General features: G+C 42.1%; 1 protein-coding gene across 3 annotated transcripts in view; it reads left to right on the plus strand.

Annotated features, from left to right (window-relative positions):
* Positions 1-20019, plus strand: part of ZNF462 (zinc finger protein 462) — a 55048-nt gene that overhangs the window by 15502 nt on the left and 19527 nt on the right. For 2 of the 3 annotated variants that reach the window (XM_052776452.1, XM_052776453.1), the window contains exons 6-7: positions 1171-1362; positions 17336-17600. In XM_052776452.1, the coding sequence (XP_052632412.1) occupies positions 1171-1362; positions 17336-17600 (457 nt within the window). The remainder of the gene's footprint in view (positions 1-1170; positions 1363-17335; positions 17601-20019) is intronic. The other variant, XM_052776454.1, reaches the window with a different exon arrangement.

Below are 20019 nucleotides of genomic sequence, written 5' to 3' on the forward strand. Positions count from 1 at the left end.
AGTTGTTTTTATGTAGGATGGTTGCTAATCTTTTCAGGTGTGCTTACTCTGACTTGCTGCAATATGTATGTTTTCACATTCTCTTTTGGTTCACTTATTTCCGGTGTTAGAAACAATGCTGTTTGAGAACCTTGTCTGCTAAATTTGTTGAGAGATGAAAAACATGTTCTGCTTCATTCATTACCAGAATTCTTGTTCTTCTGTTACTATTCATGAATATTTCACTCCTATATTACTTTTGGCACTTTATGTACAACTCATACGTGGCCGGTGTTACTCCTGTACATGGAAGTGGCACTTCCAAAACAATAACTTGGCACCTGTATAATATCACGTTGTTTGTGTTGGGACAGTTTCACTTTGTGTTCCAATTGCCTCCATGCTTAATGCAAAACAAATCTTGTCTCAGGATTTGTTTCCCCTTGTTTGCTGTCTGTATGGCTCAGAATGTATTAAAAATTAAATTCACTACTGTTCATTACTTCTGTTCTTTCACTTCTTTTAGTGCTTTTTCATAACACACTTTCACATAGCCTTACAGATACGCACTGTTCTTGGTATTACCATGTTCACTTCTTGTAGTAAACCAACCTTGACCTGGTTACCAGTTCTATGAAGATTACCTCTGCCTAATGGCAGGTTTTTCATAAGGAAAATGTGACCTTTCCCAAATGTAAATCCTGCCCCCCCCCCCTTTTTTTTTTGGAGGGACCTTTGTTAGCATTTTGTAGTGTCCTTCTTGCTTCATTAATAATGATGCTGGATGTGCTGCATGCAGAAACAGATGACTTCACCCTCTCTAGTTGCTGTGCTCCCAAAGAAATTTGGAAGTGCTGTAGTTAAGTGATTCCATTTTCATCCCAGAGTCTGTTTTCTTCTCATATCATGCAACACAGGCATGCTAAGAGTCTGGTCTCTGTTTTTTGGCATCCGTCACTTTACAAGGATCTGCAGTTGTCAGAAAGCGATACTTTGGTCCAAAGCAGGTGCCTGTACCCGCAGACTCCAGACTGCTCCAAAAAGGAGATGCACACAGCTTGTTCTCTTTGGGATCAGTCTTTCGCTGAAGAGTCCATGGGAATTTTACTGCCGAGTTCAGTAAGAGAAGTATGGGGGCCCCATTTTGTTTCTTTTGTGAGCTGATGACTTGCCTGTATTTCGCTCACCCAGGTGAACATGCCTACAAATGTTCCTCCTGCTCATTTTCCACCATGACAATCAGCCAGCTGAAAGAGCACTCCTTGAAAGTGCATGGGAAAGCACTGACACTACCAAGACCCCGCATTGTCAACCTTGCAGCCTCACACGCCCACCACACCTCCAAGAACCACACTCCTGCTGAAGAAGTGGAGGACTCTAATGGTAAGAGGTGCCTCAGAGCAAGAATTTGTCTAAGGTGCCACTTAATATTTTTATTACAAAAAAACTTACAGTAGGCAGCTTGCCCAAAAAGCAGATTAATTTGATCATTAAGAAAAACAGAAGTTGCATCAAAAACAAGAGTAAACATGGTGTTGTAGGGCATGACCTGCTTTAGATGCTCACCAGTTCATACTACATTAACTTGTCCTGTCACCAGTTGACTTTGGAATATGTCAATGCTGGCTTTACTTCTTAGCAGAGATTTAAATTGTAGAAAATTGTCAAAGGCAGGGCTTCTAGTGATAGCCAGTGGGAAAGGGATCGTCTAATTCCATCCATGCTCCTGAAAAACACCCCTTTATCTTGTTAGTAGAGCACTTCAGTGAAACCATGTGATTAAGCTTAAAATGTGAACCTGTAATGATAGTAAACATAATTATTCTTCCTGTCCTTGCTACAGAGGGCACCAAAAGTACCTGCAGATATTAAGCTGCATCTGCAGGAAGGAGAATCTGAGAACCGTTTTCTTTTCCATGCTTTCTTTGAAAGCTGTTAATCCCTTTGTGCTGGAGGAGTATGCAGAAGATATTTGGAAAGCAGCAGAGGAAGGAACACTTAACAGAGAAAATGCAGACTCATAGAAGAGGTGGTGTGTGGTATCACAGCACGTGTTAAGGCCTTTTAAATGGTAGCTTATGAGGCACGTTTTGGGTGTCACTTCCTGCCAACGAAGAAAAGAGCTGGTCTTTGGGGAAAAAAATCTTAATTCCTGGATGAGTTGCATTGACATGGGAGGAGAATGTAGGTGACTATAAATAAAAGGTTCAGACCTGCAGGTGTTCAAGAAACTGGGATGGATGGAAGGCATATTAGAAGAGGCAAAAAAACCCCCACTTTTTTCCAGAAATTTGAGAGGTTCTTAGAGTTTTTTCTTGTTGCTGTTTCGCTTGGGTTACTGGTGAACTACGGATGGGAGGTAAATATTATCAGTAATCATTTTGTAGCATTTTTGGTCTCCCATCTTCCCTTCTTTCCTTTCTCAACAGAAAAAAGTGTGAAAGGAGAAAGAGTGAAAGATAAGAAGTAAGTTCAGAAAAATGTCAGAAAGTAATTTAAAGAAAAAAGTAATCAGCATAGAAATAATTTATTGAAGAAAAAGAGAGACGTGAATAATGTTTTTGTGGTTCAGCAAGTCACTTCTGGGATCAGAATCAGAATCTTATAAAAAGATTTTGACCAGCTGCTCTCAGACTACCTTTTGTCAAAGGATGTCTGGAACAGTGCAATGAAGACTTACTAACTGAGCTTTTATTTTTGCTAATGCTAGCTTAAACTAATCCAACAAGTAGAGTACATATTGTGATGTATTCTGCTGCTTTTTTATTGCTTTTTAAAAAAAATGTTCCATTACTGACTAAAAAGTGGAAAATAATTTTCAGTGGCTGTCCTAGTCTTTCCTGTGAGTTAGCAATTTTTTGGTAGCAATGGTTTGTTGAGAGATACAGAAGGACAATATTTGAATTTGGGAAGGATGGTTCATTTACTCCTTTTTTTGCTTATTCCCAGAGCTCAAAGTCATGATTAGTGAAGTTAAAATTGGAGTGCAGATCTCTGTAGAAGATAATTTTACAGCCTTTAGGAACTCCTCCTAAAAATACATAAAATGATGACTCTATTAACAAAAGCATGTCATGAGGTTGACTCTGTTACCTACATCTGTATTGCAGCCTGAAACCAAGGCAGAATTTGTCCCAATTAGCTTGATCATCTTTAAACAGGGTTAATGGCTAAGTCACTTTGATAATAATAGAAGCCACCCACTGGGGAGCTAGCCAGATGAGTACAGGTGTTACAATAATCATGTTAACTTTTTCAGCATTGCTTGAGGAAGGAATAACCTGTTTTAAGGAATTTTTTTTACATTAGGAGGTTGGCTGCAGATCAAGTTAATGGTGGCTTCTCTTATGACATAATTTATTTTTTGTTTTTAGAAGGGAATAAATCAGTGTCTCTGTGGCCTAGGCCTGCAAGTTGCAGGTGATACATAGGGCTGGATAAAAGACTGGTCCCGATAAAAGGAAATGCAGGTCTGTGTGACAGGCACTATACTGTCTAGCTGGAGCCAGTATTAAGTGGGGCTAACATGGTGTGGCATAGTTGAATCTTGCCTGTGTTGGTATGTATAAATAACCTGCAGTGTGGGCTGTGATCAAGTTAATTCACTGGGGATGCAAAATTGAATTAGGGCTGGAGTGAAAGGCAGACAAAAGGTTGCCTCACATTGTTATGAACTTGTTTTGTAGGTTGGTAGGTATGCAGCAGGCTAGTATAATTGAAATGGTTGCAGAAGGGGTCTGTTCTTGTCTGTGGATAATATTGTGGTTGGAATAGGAAATAAAGCAGGATGACTTGCAGAGATTTGAGGAGCTAGCAGAACTTATCTTGCCAATTGTTGAGCCCTGTAAAAATGGAGAAGATGGAAAAGGGTACTGAATTGTAATAGCAGAGTGCATGTCTGAATAGAACTGTTCTGGGACAACAGCCCAGTGGAACTTCTGCTGATGTTTCTTTTTTTCTGCAGAAATTGTTCCCTGAGGGGCCTCCCTTAGAACGTTTCTTTTGTTCTTATAGATTGATCCATTCATTAAAAGATGCGAATATATTTAAATTTTTGTGACTCATCTCTTTTAGTTCTGTGTTGGTAGCAGCAAGTGTATCTGAAGCATTCAGCTGTATGTCCTGGAGATGTTTTGGGTGCTTGGTATACTTTTCATGGAAGTGAAGTTAAAGTGGAGATGCTGAACATTTTAGGTAGGCCCATCCCTGGCAACCTCATTATCATTAGAAAGCACAACAACCACTTTAGTGCTTGTATGCCTCTCTCAAGGCAGTAATGTAAGAAGGTGACTGTGACAGTCTCGGTGAGTTAGCAGAGAAGGCTTTCTTACAGAGGCATCATTGGAAGATGCTGCTCTTTGTATCCTGCCTCTCTTTGTGTGTTTGGCAATATTTTCATATGTAAGCAACGTGTGTTCATTGTATCCTAATCTGACTAGAGGTAAAGGACTCAGGTTTTTTTAGGGGGTGGGGTGATGATGTTTTGGGGGGGACGGGGTCTTACAAACAGCTACAAAATACCAGCAAATATTGATCACCAGTGCAACTTTTCTCGATTTTGCATAGCACAGGGGCACTGAATGGTTTGTGGTGTCCAACTCTTTTGAAATGATAAGGTTGCCATTGTGGTAAAATGTTCTTTTGCTCTCCCCATAGTTTACAGGTATTTTTCCTCTTGCAAGAAAGAAGTGGTGATGTTTGACTATTTATTTGCATTTGTGTGGTTGGCTTTTTTGTTTGTTTGGATTTACTTATTTGCCCTTTAGACAGAAATGTGGCTTAACACTTTTGAGAACTTACACAGTAAAAATTCAGTGTAAATTGAAATATTACAAGCTGTTAGGAGGATTGGGTGAATGCCCTAGCAAGATCTGTTTCCGTGTTCTTTCACAGTCTTTGTGAAAATCAGAACTTAGATTCATGTTAATCTCTGCTCAGAAGGGTTGTATGGATTTATTGATGATACTGTCATCCTATGGGGCAGTATGTGTCACAGATAAGGGTTTCCAGTGTTGCACTGTGCAGGGTCAGCTCTGTTCCTATTGACTTGAGTGCAAGGCAATGGAATCCCATAATCTGCATTGTCAAGGCATAACAATAGAGGACTACGGTCTCTTTCTTCAATAAGGAAGAGCTGGAAGCAAGGCAGACACAAAAATTGTGTGATTGAAGAGTAGAAAACAGGAATAGGAACAATAGCAACAGGTGTTACCTGCAAAGTGATCATCAGCTAAGGAGAAAGCACATGGTAACAGACGTTTGTGTAAGCACTGGTGTTACGCATGTTTGCTTGTATTCAAGGGCTGTGGTGGTGGTGGACTGCCTTCCTCTTATAAACTGGAGAAATCCATGAGTGCGACCTATTGTCATAAAGCCCATAAGGCAGAATGACTCAGTAGACTGATAAACAGTTCTGTGTTATGACTTCAGCCTCAGCAAAAGCTTCTTGGGAGCATGTAAAATACTTGCCCTAAATTGCCCTGGCTAGTACTACTACTTTTTTGAGTAGCTCTTTATTTTGTGAAAATAACCCCTTTGGCCTAACTGCGTTGTAGAGCAAAGTACTACTCTTTACGCATATGGCTGGCAGATTTGGAGCCTCATAAATTCATTTGTATCGTGACTATGTGCAGTAATTCAAAATAATAGTTTTTTAATTTTACTGATTAAGAATATTGAATTGTAAAAACAGAACAGTAAAGTGCAAGTGATAGACTAGACAGACCTGGATGCGGCTTTCAATGTCTTCTCAGTCATGCTGCTATTGTACAAAACCATTCCTTTATAGTGGTAACCAGTTCTTGGAGTGTAGAAAGCAGCACACTTTGTGTGTGCCCTTGAAGCTCAATAATCATGCTTTTCACTGTTGTGCAAACCAGACGGGATCTATCATTAATACCAGCACACATCACAAAACACATGCAGGGTCAGAACTAGAAGATTTTTTGAGTTTCCCAGTACATGGTATGTCAACATCTACATTAGATTTAATTACTTGCAGCAGCAAATGCATTGCAAACTGCTAAGTGAAACACCCAGTGCCCTGTTCCAGCTTTTTCTGAACTTTAGCCTTTGCCAGTGGAAAAGAACTTTGCCTCATCTAGAGACTGAAATATAAATACATCTGCTTGCTTTGCCAGAGCTAGGCTGGGTACAAAACTGCTTGACTAAGTTCTGCTTCTGGGACTGTTGTTTAAGAACTGTAAATCCCTTCCCATTTCTGTACAATTTTTAAAGTGGATAATGCATAATCAGGATGTGTGTCTTTTGTGCTGCTTGACAGCTGAAATCCTGAGGGGTGCAGAGGGCCTTTAGCAAGTTTGCTAAAGCCATTTCATGTACTATCGGAACAGTGGGAAGCAAGGAGCCTCTTCCACAAAATCCTCTCAGCTGGTGCCAGTGAGGCAGGATTGTTACAGTGATCCACTCAGCCCTAGAGCTAAACATCTCCCTCTTCCTTCCACCTTTCAGAAGAGATGCAAACTTTCTATATGCTCAGACATACTGCTGCTGTTGTGTTTTTTTTTAATCCCTACCATAGTTTGTGGCTGACTTGTTTATTTCTATTGATGTGCACTGTTGCTCTTGATAACGGATATTTTTCTAACCTTCCAATCAGGGCAGAAAGTTCCTAAGACTTGTCTCTTCACCTTTGGTGCTGTTTCTCTCTTGTTGCTACTGTGTCTTTATGTTTTATGGCTGCTGCTGTTTGGGGAAGATGACAACAGTCAGAGCCCTCACAGCCCGGAAACCTTGTGTTGGAGCAGAATAGCCTGTTCTTTGTATTTAGTTTGGGGCTTGGTGGGTTGGTTTTTTTGGGGGGGGACGACACGACACCCTTTTCTTTGTCTGAGACCCTTTATTTGACTGTTGTTTTGACTGGGGAGGCAGAGAGCCAGTAGTGACTACAGGGCAAATTCAGGCAAAGCTTCAATACCTAATTGCTTTAATTGCAAGGTGAGTTGGAAGGATAGCATTCATGTTAAGGATGCAAGATGGTGATCTGCATACTGCAGAACAGAAGAAGTCTCTGCTTTTGTAGTTACAGTCAGGCTGCAAAGAGCTGCCTACTTGCTCTGCCTGTTTCCCTGCTATTGTGCCCCATAGGAATGATGCTGCATGCTCACGCTGAAGTATCAGATTAACGCTTCTTCCTTGCAGGCTGCTTTTTTTACCCCAGCCGTGTTCCTTCTTTCTCTAACTTAGAGCACGTTTCTGCTTTCCCCTCAGAGTTTGCCTATCTTTCCTTCCCAGGGGTGCTGCCAGTAGCCACACTGCCTGCCAGTGCTTGTTAAAACTCTTGGTACTTGTTGGTGCGTCTTACTTCTTGTGAGCAGCGTTAAACTAATTATCAGATGTTGGATCAGATGGGAACTTTTCTCCTGCATCAGATTGGCAGGGACTGGTAGAACAAGTGCAGGACTTGTTCACCTCTAAGTTTACTGAACAAACTCCTCACTGTTTCAAGGACCTAGGGCACTGGGGATGACCTTGTTCTGTGCAGCTGTCTTCCACTGGTGTATAGTTGTTTGGCTTTTGGCCTTTTCCTACAGCGTGTTGAGAACAGTTTTGTGCCTGGTGGAACAGAGGGAGATGTTTATTCTGTTACTGGCTGTGCTCAGAGGGGTATCAATGTGCTGTTCATTGTGCTTTTTTCTGGTCCTGAGCTTTTTGTGCTTGAACTGAAAGGGTAAAGGCAAAATTGAGATTCAACAGGGTAGAGACAGGAACTCATGCAGCTGGGAGAAGGTTGCTGTCAGTCTTTGTATGGATTTGGCCAGCCTGCTGTGATGGGATTGCTGTGATACTGAAAGACTTGACTAGGGTAGAGAGAAGACAGAATAAGTTGTTTGGGTGGATCAAGTAATAAGTGAAGGAAGAAACATCTTCTGGATTCCTTCCGGGCATACAGAAATGACCTGATTACACCCACAGCGGAAAGAAAGAAGCATATCTAGACTCCTGTTGGGTTTTTTTCCTGAGGTTTTTGGTTTCTTTTGACTCTTGATTTTTATGTTCAAGATAGGGCACAAAGTGGTAGGTGATGCTGTCTTAGGTGTCACATACTACTGCTGTCCCTGGAATTTGTGATCACTCTATACAGAGTAAAAAAGGATGCTATTGCTGTGAAGGGATATGTGGTATGACTTGACCAATGCTGTGCAAGAGAGCGTTTCTGCAGGCTATCGTTCCCACATGCTAGTAGCCTTCTTGTGTAAGCTGATATTCTCCCAGTCCCTGAGACTTCAGTTACTTTCCACTGATCTAAAACCTGCTAGAGGGATTTGGTACTTGACAGAGAGGTAAAACTCCTTTGCTCATTTTAGCTCTGTTGAAATGGACATATGTCATCATCATCATGGTTGACAGCCCAAAGTTTGACATTAAAATAGCTGGGTTTATTTCTTCTTTAAGAGACATTGTTACTACATTTCGGTACCAATGCTTGAAAACACTGCCCAAAGTAATCTGACCTCAGAGGTGGTGATAGAGATGAGGCCTTTCTGGCGGTGGTGGTGGTGGTGGTGGTGGTGGTGGTGGTAGTAGTAGTAGTAGTAGTAGTAATAATAATAATAATAATAATAATAATGTCAAGATGTATGCTGGAGGTCTCCAGAACAAATTACAAGTTCCTGAGCTCTATGATTAGAATGGATCCACAGTACCCATATATTGTCACTGTAATTTTAGGGCCAGTTTTACAGCAGAAAGCAAAAGTGTAGCACTTGACAAAGCTGGATTTCTTTCCCCTCTTCATTGCAAGCTTAGATGCAAGTGAGCATTTAGGTGACAGCAGGATGTTTGTTTGTGGCTGTGTGTTTGTATTAATACAAATACTTAGAGGGCCAGAGCAATAGAGAAGAAAATGTGGAGTGCTCCTGAAAAATATCTGATGAATTACCCTTAAAAATGAGAAGGAAATCATGGAGCATAATAGCATGACAATGGTTCAGTTACTGGTGCCAAAAAAAAAAAAAAATTCCTCTGTAGATTACTGTCTGAGTGAAGAATCAATTGAAGTAGGAAATCTTTGTAAATTCACAAGAGAACCTGTTACCAGTAAGTCCTTTTGGCAGATTGGTTAAATCAGTGTCTTGCTAAAGCTATTTGCAGATCTGTTTGTGTTCCTCTCTTCTGTAAGTTCACTTCCATTTATGAGGTTTGAGTTTAGCTCAACAGAATACGGAATACTGAGGCAACTTTTTATTTTATGCATTTTATGGAAATATATAAGCACATGGACATCCCAGTGTTTGACATGTATCAGAATTCTTGGGTTTAAGCGCCACCCTGTATTTAGACAATGGAATTTTATTCCTTGAATAACAAATGATAAGAATATAGGGTTGAAACATGACTAACAGAGGTGAAATAACACGAATGCCAGAGCAACAGAAACACAATGCAGTCCCCATACATCATCTCTGTGTTGCAAGCAAAAACAGCAATGAGCAAAGCAACTGGTGGGGTTAGAAAGTTCTAGTGGCTTCGCACTGATGTTGCAAAGTTGCAAGTGGTAAAGCAGCTACTGAAAGAGCCTAGTTTATAATGAGAGGGTTGTTTGCAGCCTAAATGTGACTAGTAATTGGCCAAGCCACCTAAAGAGCTGTAGGAAAGTTAAATTGCATTGAAGCCAGGAAAGAAATTTTGTTGTGGGGAGGACAGATGAAGAGAAGGGATAGCAAGAAATTAAATGGCTATATGATGAAGTGTTTCCTGACCCCTAAACCGGATCCTTCCAAATCACAGCTTTAGCAGAGCAGGGTAATGATTCAGGCAGTGTTCATGAACATTTGTGCCTGTCTCGAAAGCTAATGCTAATAGGAATTACTGGTAGTGCTGGATACTCAAAACCAGGAGGGCATGGGGAGCTCTTGGACCAACCCTTCTCTTCTGATGGAAATAATATGGTGTAACTTACTTCATCAATTGTGTTAGTCCTTCCTAAGTCCTAATATTCCTACTGGTTTCCTTTGCATCTGTTACACAGAGTATTATAGCCACTCTCTCCTTGATCTCAACTCCAAGATTCTTCAATAGGCAGCAGTATGAAACTCTCTGTGTAAAGGAATTCAGAAGATAAAATTACTTATTATTTTCTTCTTCTTAGATGAAATTTATGTCCCTTTGAAATGATTTTGATGTTAGTACAAGAAGCTGCATAGCATATATCCTGTCTCAGTTCCATTCAGAGATAGGTGTGTGCACATAGCTCAAAAGGGAATTCAAAGTTATAAAGAAACATCGATATAGTTTCTCACCTCTTTTGAATAAACAAGTTTGCATAGTCCATCTATCTTTCCGGTTGCCCTCTTCTGAGTCTTAGACATATATGTAATATCTTTCTCAAAAAGCTGGTCCAAAATGATCCAAGAAATGGCCTTTACAGATAATGCTGAAATAAATTCCTCCAACAAGGTTTTTGGGTTGGGGTTTTTTTTTTGGTGTAAATCCTTTAAATGGCAATTTTATTCCAGGGTTTTATTTTCTTTCCTCTGTGATGACTCTTTTCTTTTGTGTTTTGGAGTGTGCAAACAATGACACAAAGTTTGTTTCTGTTACATCTCATTCACAACATCCTAGCAATGTAAAGGTTCTTTAGTAGAAATCAGAATATGGGTAGAGAAGTAGGTTCATATTCTGTTTTTAAACATGAAGTGAATAAAATTTCCTTGTACTGTATGGTTCCCTAAGCTTCTTCATTAATGTTTTGTTGCATCCCTCTGAATCTTAGTCTTCTCTATCTTCCCCTCCCCTCAGCTTAATTTATTGCCAGAACATTTCACCCTCCCACATATTCTTCCTTCCAGGTCAGTGCTGCATGGCATAAAGTGAACAAATGTGTGTAGTCTTGACAATCTTTGTATGACACCCTGCTTTGCCACCTTCCCACTTTTCAAGCTGTTGCCATTCATGACTATATGCTATCCTACCACTCAGTGAGTTTGTAATTTTGAGTCCTATTGAATTTCAGAAGGGATTATGTTCCTAAATGTCATAAGTGCCACTCAGACTTATCTTATGCCTTGGAATTTTTCTGTTGTTCTTCATAGGAATCTTCGCTTTATGTGAATAAATTCAGAGAAAATTAAGTAGCATTCCAAATATTTTCCTTTTACTGTCTTTAGTACATTTTCTCACAGATCCATAATGTCCTAGGCCTGTATTGTTACTGCATTCCCCCCCCCCCCCCCCCGAGCGTTTTTAAGCACTTGTTATTTGTACCTTCTCTTTGGTTTTTTTCTTATCTCAGGAGCCAAACATCCCCTTTCCCAGTTTCATTTGTCATACAAATGCTGATCTCTTTTTGACTTTGGTTGATGTTTCCATGTGGATGTACCAGGAAAGCATGACATCTTCATTTTTTTCTCCCACTGTCTCCTTCTGGCCATAAAGCTATTCAATTATTAGTAGTTTGCACATGCAATAAGCTCACTTTCCAGTGTAATCAAAGAGTTGCTTTTGCTGAACAGTGTTTCTCCCCCCATCCCTGTCCCTCACTGTGCAGGCATGCAAATGGTTGTATTAGAAGTGTCTGGTTCTGTTCACCCTAAAAGGATGAAGCAATGGTCTGATTTCTTTCCTTTAATAGGTACTTTTTCCTCTGGTTTCTCAACTGCTGCTTAGTGTCTCTTACCTAGACGTGTCCAGGCATATTTCTGGTCTGTTGTTTGATTTAGGTGTATTGTTTTAGTGTGTTTTGCCATTGCCTACATGTTCATCAATAGCTCTGAAAATACCTACAAATAACTAAAACATCATTTAATTTCTGAGTAAACTTATGTATCCAGATCAGAATCTTTAGTTACTCTTTTCTTCTGAAAAGATCCCAAGTTTTTCTTCTTTTAGGTATCTGAAACATGTTACATGCTGCAGAGGATCCATGAAAACTTTGATTTTCATTTTGCTTCTGTAGTACATTTTCATTGTATATTTTTCCCCAGTGCATGAACCCAAGGTATGCAGGTATGTGTCAAGCTGCATCTTCATGATTGCATTGTATTGCATTGTAGTGGAGACTGTGAATGCTTTTTTGGATGAGCTAGTAACTTCCAGTATTGTTGACAGACTCATTGTGCCAGTCTTTGTGTCTGTACTCTGAATAAAGTTTTCAGGGTGGCAACATCACTTACCAGGCATTTAAGTGTTTTAGGCACTCTGGAAATGCTGTCTCTCTTCACCCCATGCAGAGACACTATGAGACTTATGTATTATTACCAGCACACAGTAGTAATTTAGGTATGGCTGTGCTGATGAGTCATCATGTGGACATTCATTTCTACTGCTTTCCTTTCAACTAGTCATTTCCGCATTTGGATCTGACAATGCTGTTGTATACTGAGTGTAGTTTCTGTGGCCTTTTAGATCTGTAGGTGCTGGCAGGGTTTACACTACTAGCTAGCCTTGTTATTCTTCCTGTGCAGGTAGTCTGTAGGTAGATGTGATATGTGAAATCTCAAAATTGAGATTTGCAGCATTGGTACTGTTCTTCCTTTTTTGACTACATCAATTACTGTTAATTTTTGCCTCTTGGCATGACTGTAGGTGTCCTTCCTTTTATGTCAGATCATCCCATGAGTTACCTTGCTTTTGGAGTTGCACGGTGAAGTCCTTCCATTCATTTTGGATAAAATTACTTTTAAAAACAGATCTCAGGTGGTTTTGGTGTGGGTTTTTTTTGTTTGATTGTTTTAAATCAGTCAGGGCTAATTATTCCTTTTTCTTTCCTTGCATTACATATATGAGCATGCTTTATTTTCTTGTGCTGCCTCGAGGCTGTTCAAAGGAAAAAATGCCATTTTTTTCCTTAACCTATAATCAGTACTTCCTGGTGTTTCATTTTTCTTCATTTTCTTCCCCTTCATGTTTTCTCTTTGCCTTCGTGTTTTACATTACTGAATACTAATTCTCTTAACTCCCTTTGCTTCTTTTAATGTCTTTCTTCTGCTTTTGGACTTTGATGTAGGCTTCTAAGGCCATTTTACTTTTTTCAGACATGGATGGCTAGACCCTCTTCCTGCTCCAGGCCAAGGTTGTAAAACTTTCCCGGAGTGCTCCCAACCCTTTGTGTTTGAGGTGCAGAAAAAAGGCTGAGGTGGAACTTGAATTGTGTACAGCCATGACTCAGCTGTTGGTCAGTTCTGAGGGAAAAGCTCTGCTCTCTTCCTCCTTCATTCTCCACTCTTTCATCGAGGCATCTTGTTGCAGCAACACTGCCAGAAGGTGTTCAGCAGTTTGCTGCACAGCAGCTCAAGGCTTGTATAAATGCGAAGGCTCTTATAATATTTGGTCACCAACTTAAGTCAGCCCAGCACTGAAGTACATGCAGAGCTATTGGGAGTAGAGGAGGTGCCCATGTAGGAGTGCTCTGCCAGTTTAAGGCAGTGCTGTTGCTCTGTACTGTGGATTTGCTTCCCTAGTCCTTCTCTCAGGTACTGCTTTTGAAAAATAAATAAAGAAATCCAAAACCTCAACCCCACCATCTGTTTCTTATTTGCTGGCAGTTCATTCTGTGCTGTGTGCTAAAACGCATGTTTGGAAGCAAACTCAAGTCAGTTGCTATCTTTCCACTGCTTTCACTGGTTTTCATAGAATCCTAGAATCATAGAATGGTTTGGGTTGGAAGAAACCTTAAAGATCATCTAGTTCCAACCCCCCTGCCATGGGCAGGGACACCTTCCACTAGACCAGGTTGCTTAAAGCCCCATCCAACCTGGCCTTGAACACTTCCAGGGATGGGGTGTCCACAACTTCTCAGGGCAACCTGTTCCAGTGTCTCACCACCCTCACAGGAAAGAATTTTTTCTTAATATCTAATCTAAATCTGCCCTCTCTCAGTTTAAAACTGTTACCCCTTGTCCTATCACTACACTCCCTGATAAAGAGTCCTTCCCCATCTTTCATGTAGGCCTCCTTTAAGTACTGGAAGGCTGCTATAAGGTCTCCCCAGGATCTTCTCTTCTCCAGGCTAAACAACCTTAACTCTCTCAGCCTGTCTTCATAGGGGAGGTGCTCCAGCCCCCTGATCATCTTTGTGGCCCTCCTCTGGACCTGCTCCAACAGGTCCATGTCCTTCTTATGTTTGGGGCCCCAGAGCTGAACACAGTACTGCAGGTAGGGTCTCATGAGAGCAGAGGGGGAGAATCACCTCCTTCAGCCTTCTGGTCACACTTCTTTTGATGCAGTCCAGAATGCGATTGGCTTTCTGGGCTGCAAGCACACATTGCTGGCTCATGTTAAGTTTTTCATCCACTAGTAGCCCCAAGTCCTTCTCTGCAATGCTGCTCTCAATCCAGTCGTCACCCAGCCTGTATCTGTGTTTAGGATTGCCCCAACCCATGTTCAGGACCTTGCACATGGCCTTATTGAACTTCATGAGGTTCATACAGGCCCACCTCTCAAGCCTGTCAAGGTCCCTCTGGATAGCATCCCTTCCCTCCAACGTGTCGACTGCACCACGCAGCTTGGTGTTGTCAGCAGACTTGCTGAGGGTGCACTCGATCCCACTGTCCATGTCACTGACATGGGTTCCAGTACTGACCCCTGAGGAACACCACTTGTCACTGGTCTCCACTTGGACATCCAGTCATTGACTGCAACTCTTTTGAGTGCGACCATCCAGCCTATTCCTTATCCACTGAGTGGTCCACTCATCAGATCCGTGTCTCGCCAATTTAGAGACAAGGATGTCATGTGGGACAGTGTCAAACGCTTTGCGTAAGTCCAGGTAGATGACATCCGTTGCTCTTCCCTTATCCACCAATGCTGTAACCCCATCGTAGATGGCCACCAAATTTATCAGGCACAATTTCCACTTAGTGAAGCCATGTTGGCTGTCACCAGTCACCTCCTTATTTTCCATGTGCCTTAGCATAGTTTCCAGGAGGATCTGCTCTATGATCTTGCAGGGCACAGAGGTATGACTGACAGGCCTGTAGATCCCTGGGTCTTCCTTTTTTCCCTTTTTAAAAGTGCATGATGTTTCCCCTTTTCCAGTCAGTGGCAACTTCCTCAGACTGCCACAACTTCTCAAATGTGGTGGATAGTGGCTTAGCCACTTCATCTGCCAGTTCCCTGAGGATCTGTGGATGCACCTCATCAGGTCCTATGGACATGTGCACCTTCAGGTTCCTTAGATGGTCTTGAACCTGATCTTCTCCTACAGTGGGCAGTTCTTCATTCTCCCAGTCCCTGCCTTTGCCTTCTGCGACTTGAGCGGTGTGGCTGGAGCACGTGCCAGTGAAGACTGAGGCAAAAAAATCGTTGAGTACCTCAGCCTACTCCATGTCCTGGGTAACCAGGTCTCCCATTTCCTTCCAGAGAAGGCCCACATTTTCCCTTTTATCAGTGATGTACCTACAGAAGCTTTTCTTGTTGCCTTTGATGTCCCTGGCCAGATTTAATTCTATCAGGGCTTTAGCTTTCCTAAATACTGAACCTGGTAGCCCAGACACCAGGCTGCAGATATGCAAGCTCTGAACCATGCACCATTTTGGGCCTCAAGGTCCAGTTCCAAAAGAGGGTGAGAGCACAGTTGCTGCCTTTGAGGGAGAAGAGACTTCTGCAGAAGTTTACAGCTCCTCAGGCCTGTTCGTGTGCCAAAGTAAAGGAAATGGGGAGCCTGTTTCAAACACAAGGAAAAGAAAGCCTTGACATTTGAACGGGTGGAGCTCACTGTGAGCCCTCATGGTTAGCAAACCTGCTGTAGAAGTGGTGGAAATGAGAGATGATAAATGCTTCACTGTAATCTAGCCTCAGTTCATGAGGCTTGGATAGGAAAAACAAAAAGTATTTCATTCATTTTACCAGAATCTTTCATGTCTCTGCCTTTGTCTTTGCTACACACCTGGTGATGAAGCCAGGGGAGCCTGAAGACATTTATCTCCTGCTTGTGTTTTGTTTGTGTCTTTGGTTTTTGTTGTTGTGTTTTTAGTTTGTTTTTCATTTCTCAGGCATGTATAACCCCCTTCTGTGGTAGTGAGAAAAGAAAGCAAGCATTTTACTCTTTTGAAGGCAGGTGGAGAAGTCCCCACACTGAGTGCTGTATAGGCCTGTTTGCCTTTTGTTTCTCTGTACTAATTGGTTAGAATGGATGGTGTTAAGTTCCCACAAGTACCTCTGTTAGAGAATTCCTACATATCTAGCCTCGGGGAATTAAGCTTTGGAAAATGAAGTACCCATCAAAGCGGGAGGTGGCTGGTACAGTCTGTATCCCGACTCCGTTCTCCCCCCCCCTTTACTCCCTCCCTTCTTCCAGAAAGCTTAAGAAAAGAGCCTTTTGTCTTCTTTTCAGGAAAGTTACACTGAAATTCATCTGTGCTTTATTCATCTGCTTTCATTTGTGTCATTCATGGGCAGCTGTGGGTTATATAGGACAAAGCAGATGAATTCCTAACCTCCACATTCAAGCAGTGTGTTGGTAAAGGTTCAACACCACCCTCCCCCGCTCCTTTTTGGAGGGGTCCAACTAAAGTATTATAGCTTTCAGTTTCAGTACTGAGACATCTCGACTGTGTTTCTCCACATGCCATTAAAATGGTGTGACACAGTTCTGCTGGGTTTTAGAAGGGATGCGTCTATACAGGTATATCTGTATAAAGAGATCTCTTTCTCAGTATAGCAAAACTTAGCAGCTTCTAAGGAAATGTGGTTTAGAAGTTTGCTTTACTGGAATTTATGATTAAATATCTTTTTTTCCAATGATTTCATTTCAAACATCATCAGATAGGAGAACTTGAATTTACTTTTTGTGAAGACTGCTTCAAATGTGACAAAGTAAAATTGTATCATTTCACTAAAGTTAACTTTTGATGTGGGTTTCTCAAATAATTCCATGAATGAGTAGGGAAAAGTATCCATTTATTTTTCCTTTCTTTTTTTTTTTTTTTTCTTTTCCCTTTTAGGTAGGCTATTTATGTGTATCCTGTGCTGTACCTTCATCTGGTGTAAACTGGCATAAGACATTTGAGAGTATCTGGTCTGATTTATGCACCAAACACATAAACACTTGGCAGTATGATTAATGTGCTTTACCTTCACAAATTAAAAGTGTCTTAAAACCAGACTTCTTTTTAGACTACTTTAAATTTAAATCTGTCACTTTCTTTCCTCCCCAAATCAGATCTAAAGACCATAATTTATACTGATCACCTTTTAAATTGTAGAATACACATTAGATTAGATTAAGAAGTGCTACACCTCTTTTTCTTAATCCCTTCAGAAAGCTGTCGGCGGATTTCATAACCAACATCTTGATCAACCCCTCTAAAAACCAATAGGTGCTGGAGCAGGCCTCAAACATTTTTGGATTTGTTGATCCACCTGGAATAACAACTTCCCTCTTGTTTTTCTACAGACTCTTCATACTCTGAGCCTCCTGATGTTCAGCAGCAGTTGAACCACTACCAGTCTGCAGCTTTGGCCAGGAACAACAACAACATCAGCCCAATCCCACTTTCCGGGAGTGCTGCAGGAGTGGAAAAAACAGAAGCCATCCTTAACTGTGAATTTTGTGAATTCTCCTCGGGTTACATACAGAGCATTCGGCGTCACTACCGTGACAAACACGGAGGGAAGAAGCTCTTCAAGTGCAAAGATTGTTCCTTTTATACAGGCTTTAAGTAAGTACTGTGCAAAACAGATAAACTGAACTCATAAGGGGTTTTTTAGCACTTGAAAAGACTTCTGAGATCTTTGAGAGCTGGCTGTAGCTAACAGAAACATGGCCACTGCTGACCAGGGAGAGGAACATAGGAAATGCCATGCCAGATCACAGCAGCATCCATGTAATCCATTTTCCTCTCTCCTACAACAGCTGGTACCATCTGCTGCAGACGAAAGCACAGTAAGTCCTTACAGTAGGTTTTAGAATCATAGAATCATTTAGGTTGGAAAAGACCTTTAAGATCATCAAGTCCAACTGTTAACGTAACACTGCCAAGTCCACCACTAAACCGTGTCCCCAAGTGCCACACCTACATGTTTTTTAAATACCTCTAGGGATGGTGACTCAACCACTTCCCTGGGCAGCCTGCTCCAATGTCTGACAACCCTTTCAGTGAAGAAATTTTTCCTAATATCCAGCCTAAACCTCCCCTGGCGCAACTTGAGGCCATTTCCTCTTGTCCTGTTGCTTGTTACTTGGGAGAAGAGACAGACACCCACCTCACTACAGCCTCCTTTCAGGTAGTTGTAGAGAGCAATAAGGTCTCCCATCAGCTGCCTTTTCTCCAGGCTAAACAACCCCAGTTCCATCAGCTGCTTCTCATAACACTTGTGCTCTAGACCCTTCACCAGCTTCATTGCCCTTCTTCGGACACACTCCAGCACCTCAATGTCTTTCTTGTAGTGAGGGGCCCAAAACTGAACACAGTATTTGAGGTGTGGCCTCACCAAGTACAAAGGGACAATCACTTCCCCAGTCCTGCTGGCCACACTATTTCTGATACAAGCCAGGATGCCATTGGCCTTCTTGGCTCATATTCAGCCGGCTGTCAACCACATCCCCAGGTCTTTTTCTGCCAGGCAGCTTTCCAGCCACTCTTCCCCAAGCCTGCAGCATTGCATGGGATTGTTGTGACCCAAGTGCAGGACCCGGCACTTGGCCTTGTTGAACCTCATACAGTTGGCCTCGGCCCATCAATCCAGTCTGTCCAGATCCCTCTGCAAAGCCTTCCTACCCTCATGCAGATCAACACTCCCGCCCAACTTGGTGTCATCTGCAAACTTACTGAGGGTGCACTTGATCCCCTCATCCAGATCATTGATAAAGACATTAAACAGAACTGGCCCCAGTACTGAACCCTGGGGAACACCACTTGTGACCAGCCACCATTTGGCTTTAAATCCATTCACCACAACTCTTTGGGCCAGGCCATCCAGCCAGTTTTTCACCCAGTGGAAGAGTACACCCATCCAAGCCATGAGCCAGTTTCTCCAGGAGAATGCTGTGGGAAACAGTGTCAAAAGGCTTTACTAAAGTCTAGGTAAACAACATCCAAAGTCTTTCCCTCATCTACTAAGTGGGTCACCTTGTCATAGAATGAGATCAGGTTAGTCAAGCAGGATCTGCCTTTCATAAACCCATGCTGACTGGGCCTGATCCCCTGGTTGTCCTGTACATGCCGCATGATGGCACTCAAGACAATCTGCTCCATAACCTTCCCCGACACTGAGCTCAGACTGACAGGCCTGTAGTTCCCCAGATCCTCCTTCCAGCCCTTCTTGTAGATGAGCATCACATTTGCTAACTTCCAGTCAACTGGGACCTCCCCAGTTAGCCAGGACTGCTGATAAATGATGCAAAGTGGCTTGGTGAGCACTTCTGCCAGCTCCCTCAGTACCCTTGGATGGATCCTATCCAGTCCCATAGACTAGGGTGTGTCTAAGTGCCGTAGAAGGTCACTAACTGTTTCCCCTTGGATTATGGGGGCTTCATTCTTCTCCCTTTCACTGTTTTCCAGCTCAGGGGACTGGGTACCTGGAGAACAACTGCTCTTACTGTTAAACACTGAGGCAAAGAAGGCATTAAGTACCTCAGCCTTTTCCTCATCCTTTGTCACTATGTTTCCCCCTACATCCAATAAAGCATGGAGAGTCTCCTTATCCCTCCTTTTGTTGCTAATGTATTTATAGAAACATTTTTTATTGTATTCTATAGCAGTAGCCAGATTAAGTTCTAGTTGGGCTTTGGCCCTTCTAATTTTCTCCCTGCATAACATCACAACATCCTTGTAGCCCTCCTGAGTTGCCTGCCCCTTCTTCCAAAGGTCATAAACTCTCTTTTTATCCTGAGTTCCAGCCAAAGCTCTCTGTTCAGCCAGGCTGGTCTTCTTCCCTGCTGGTTCACCTTTTGGCACCTGGGGACAGCCTGCTCCTGCTCCTGCTCCTGCTCCTGCTCCTTTTAAGATTTCCTTCTTGAAGAATGTCCAGCCTACCTGGACTCCTTTGCCCTTCAGGACTGCCTCCCAAGGGACTCTGTCAACCAGGCCCCTAAACAGGCCAAAGTCTGCCCTCTGAAAGTCCAAGGTGGCAGTTCTG

The sequence above is a fragment of the Harpia harpyja genome, chromosome Z (genome assembly GCF_026419915.1).
Source record: "Harpia harpyja isolate bHarHar1 chromosome Z, bHarHar1 primary haplotype, whole genome shotgun sequence".
Lineage (NCBI taxonomy): Eukaryota > Metazoa > Chordata > Aves > Accipitriformes > Accipitridae > Harpia > Harpia harpyja.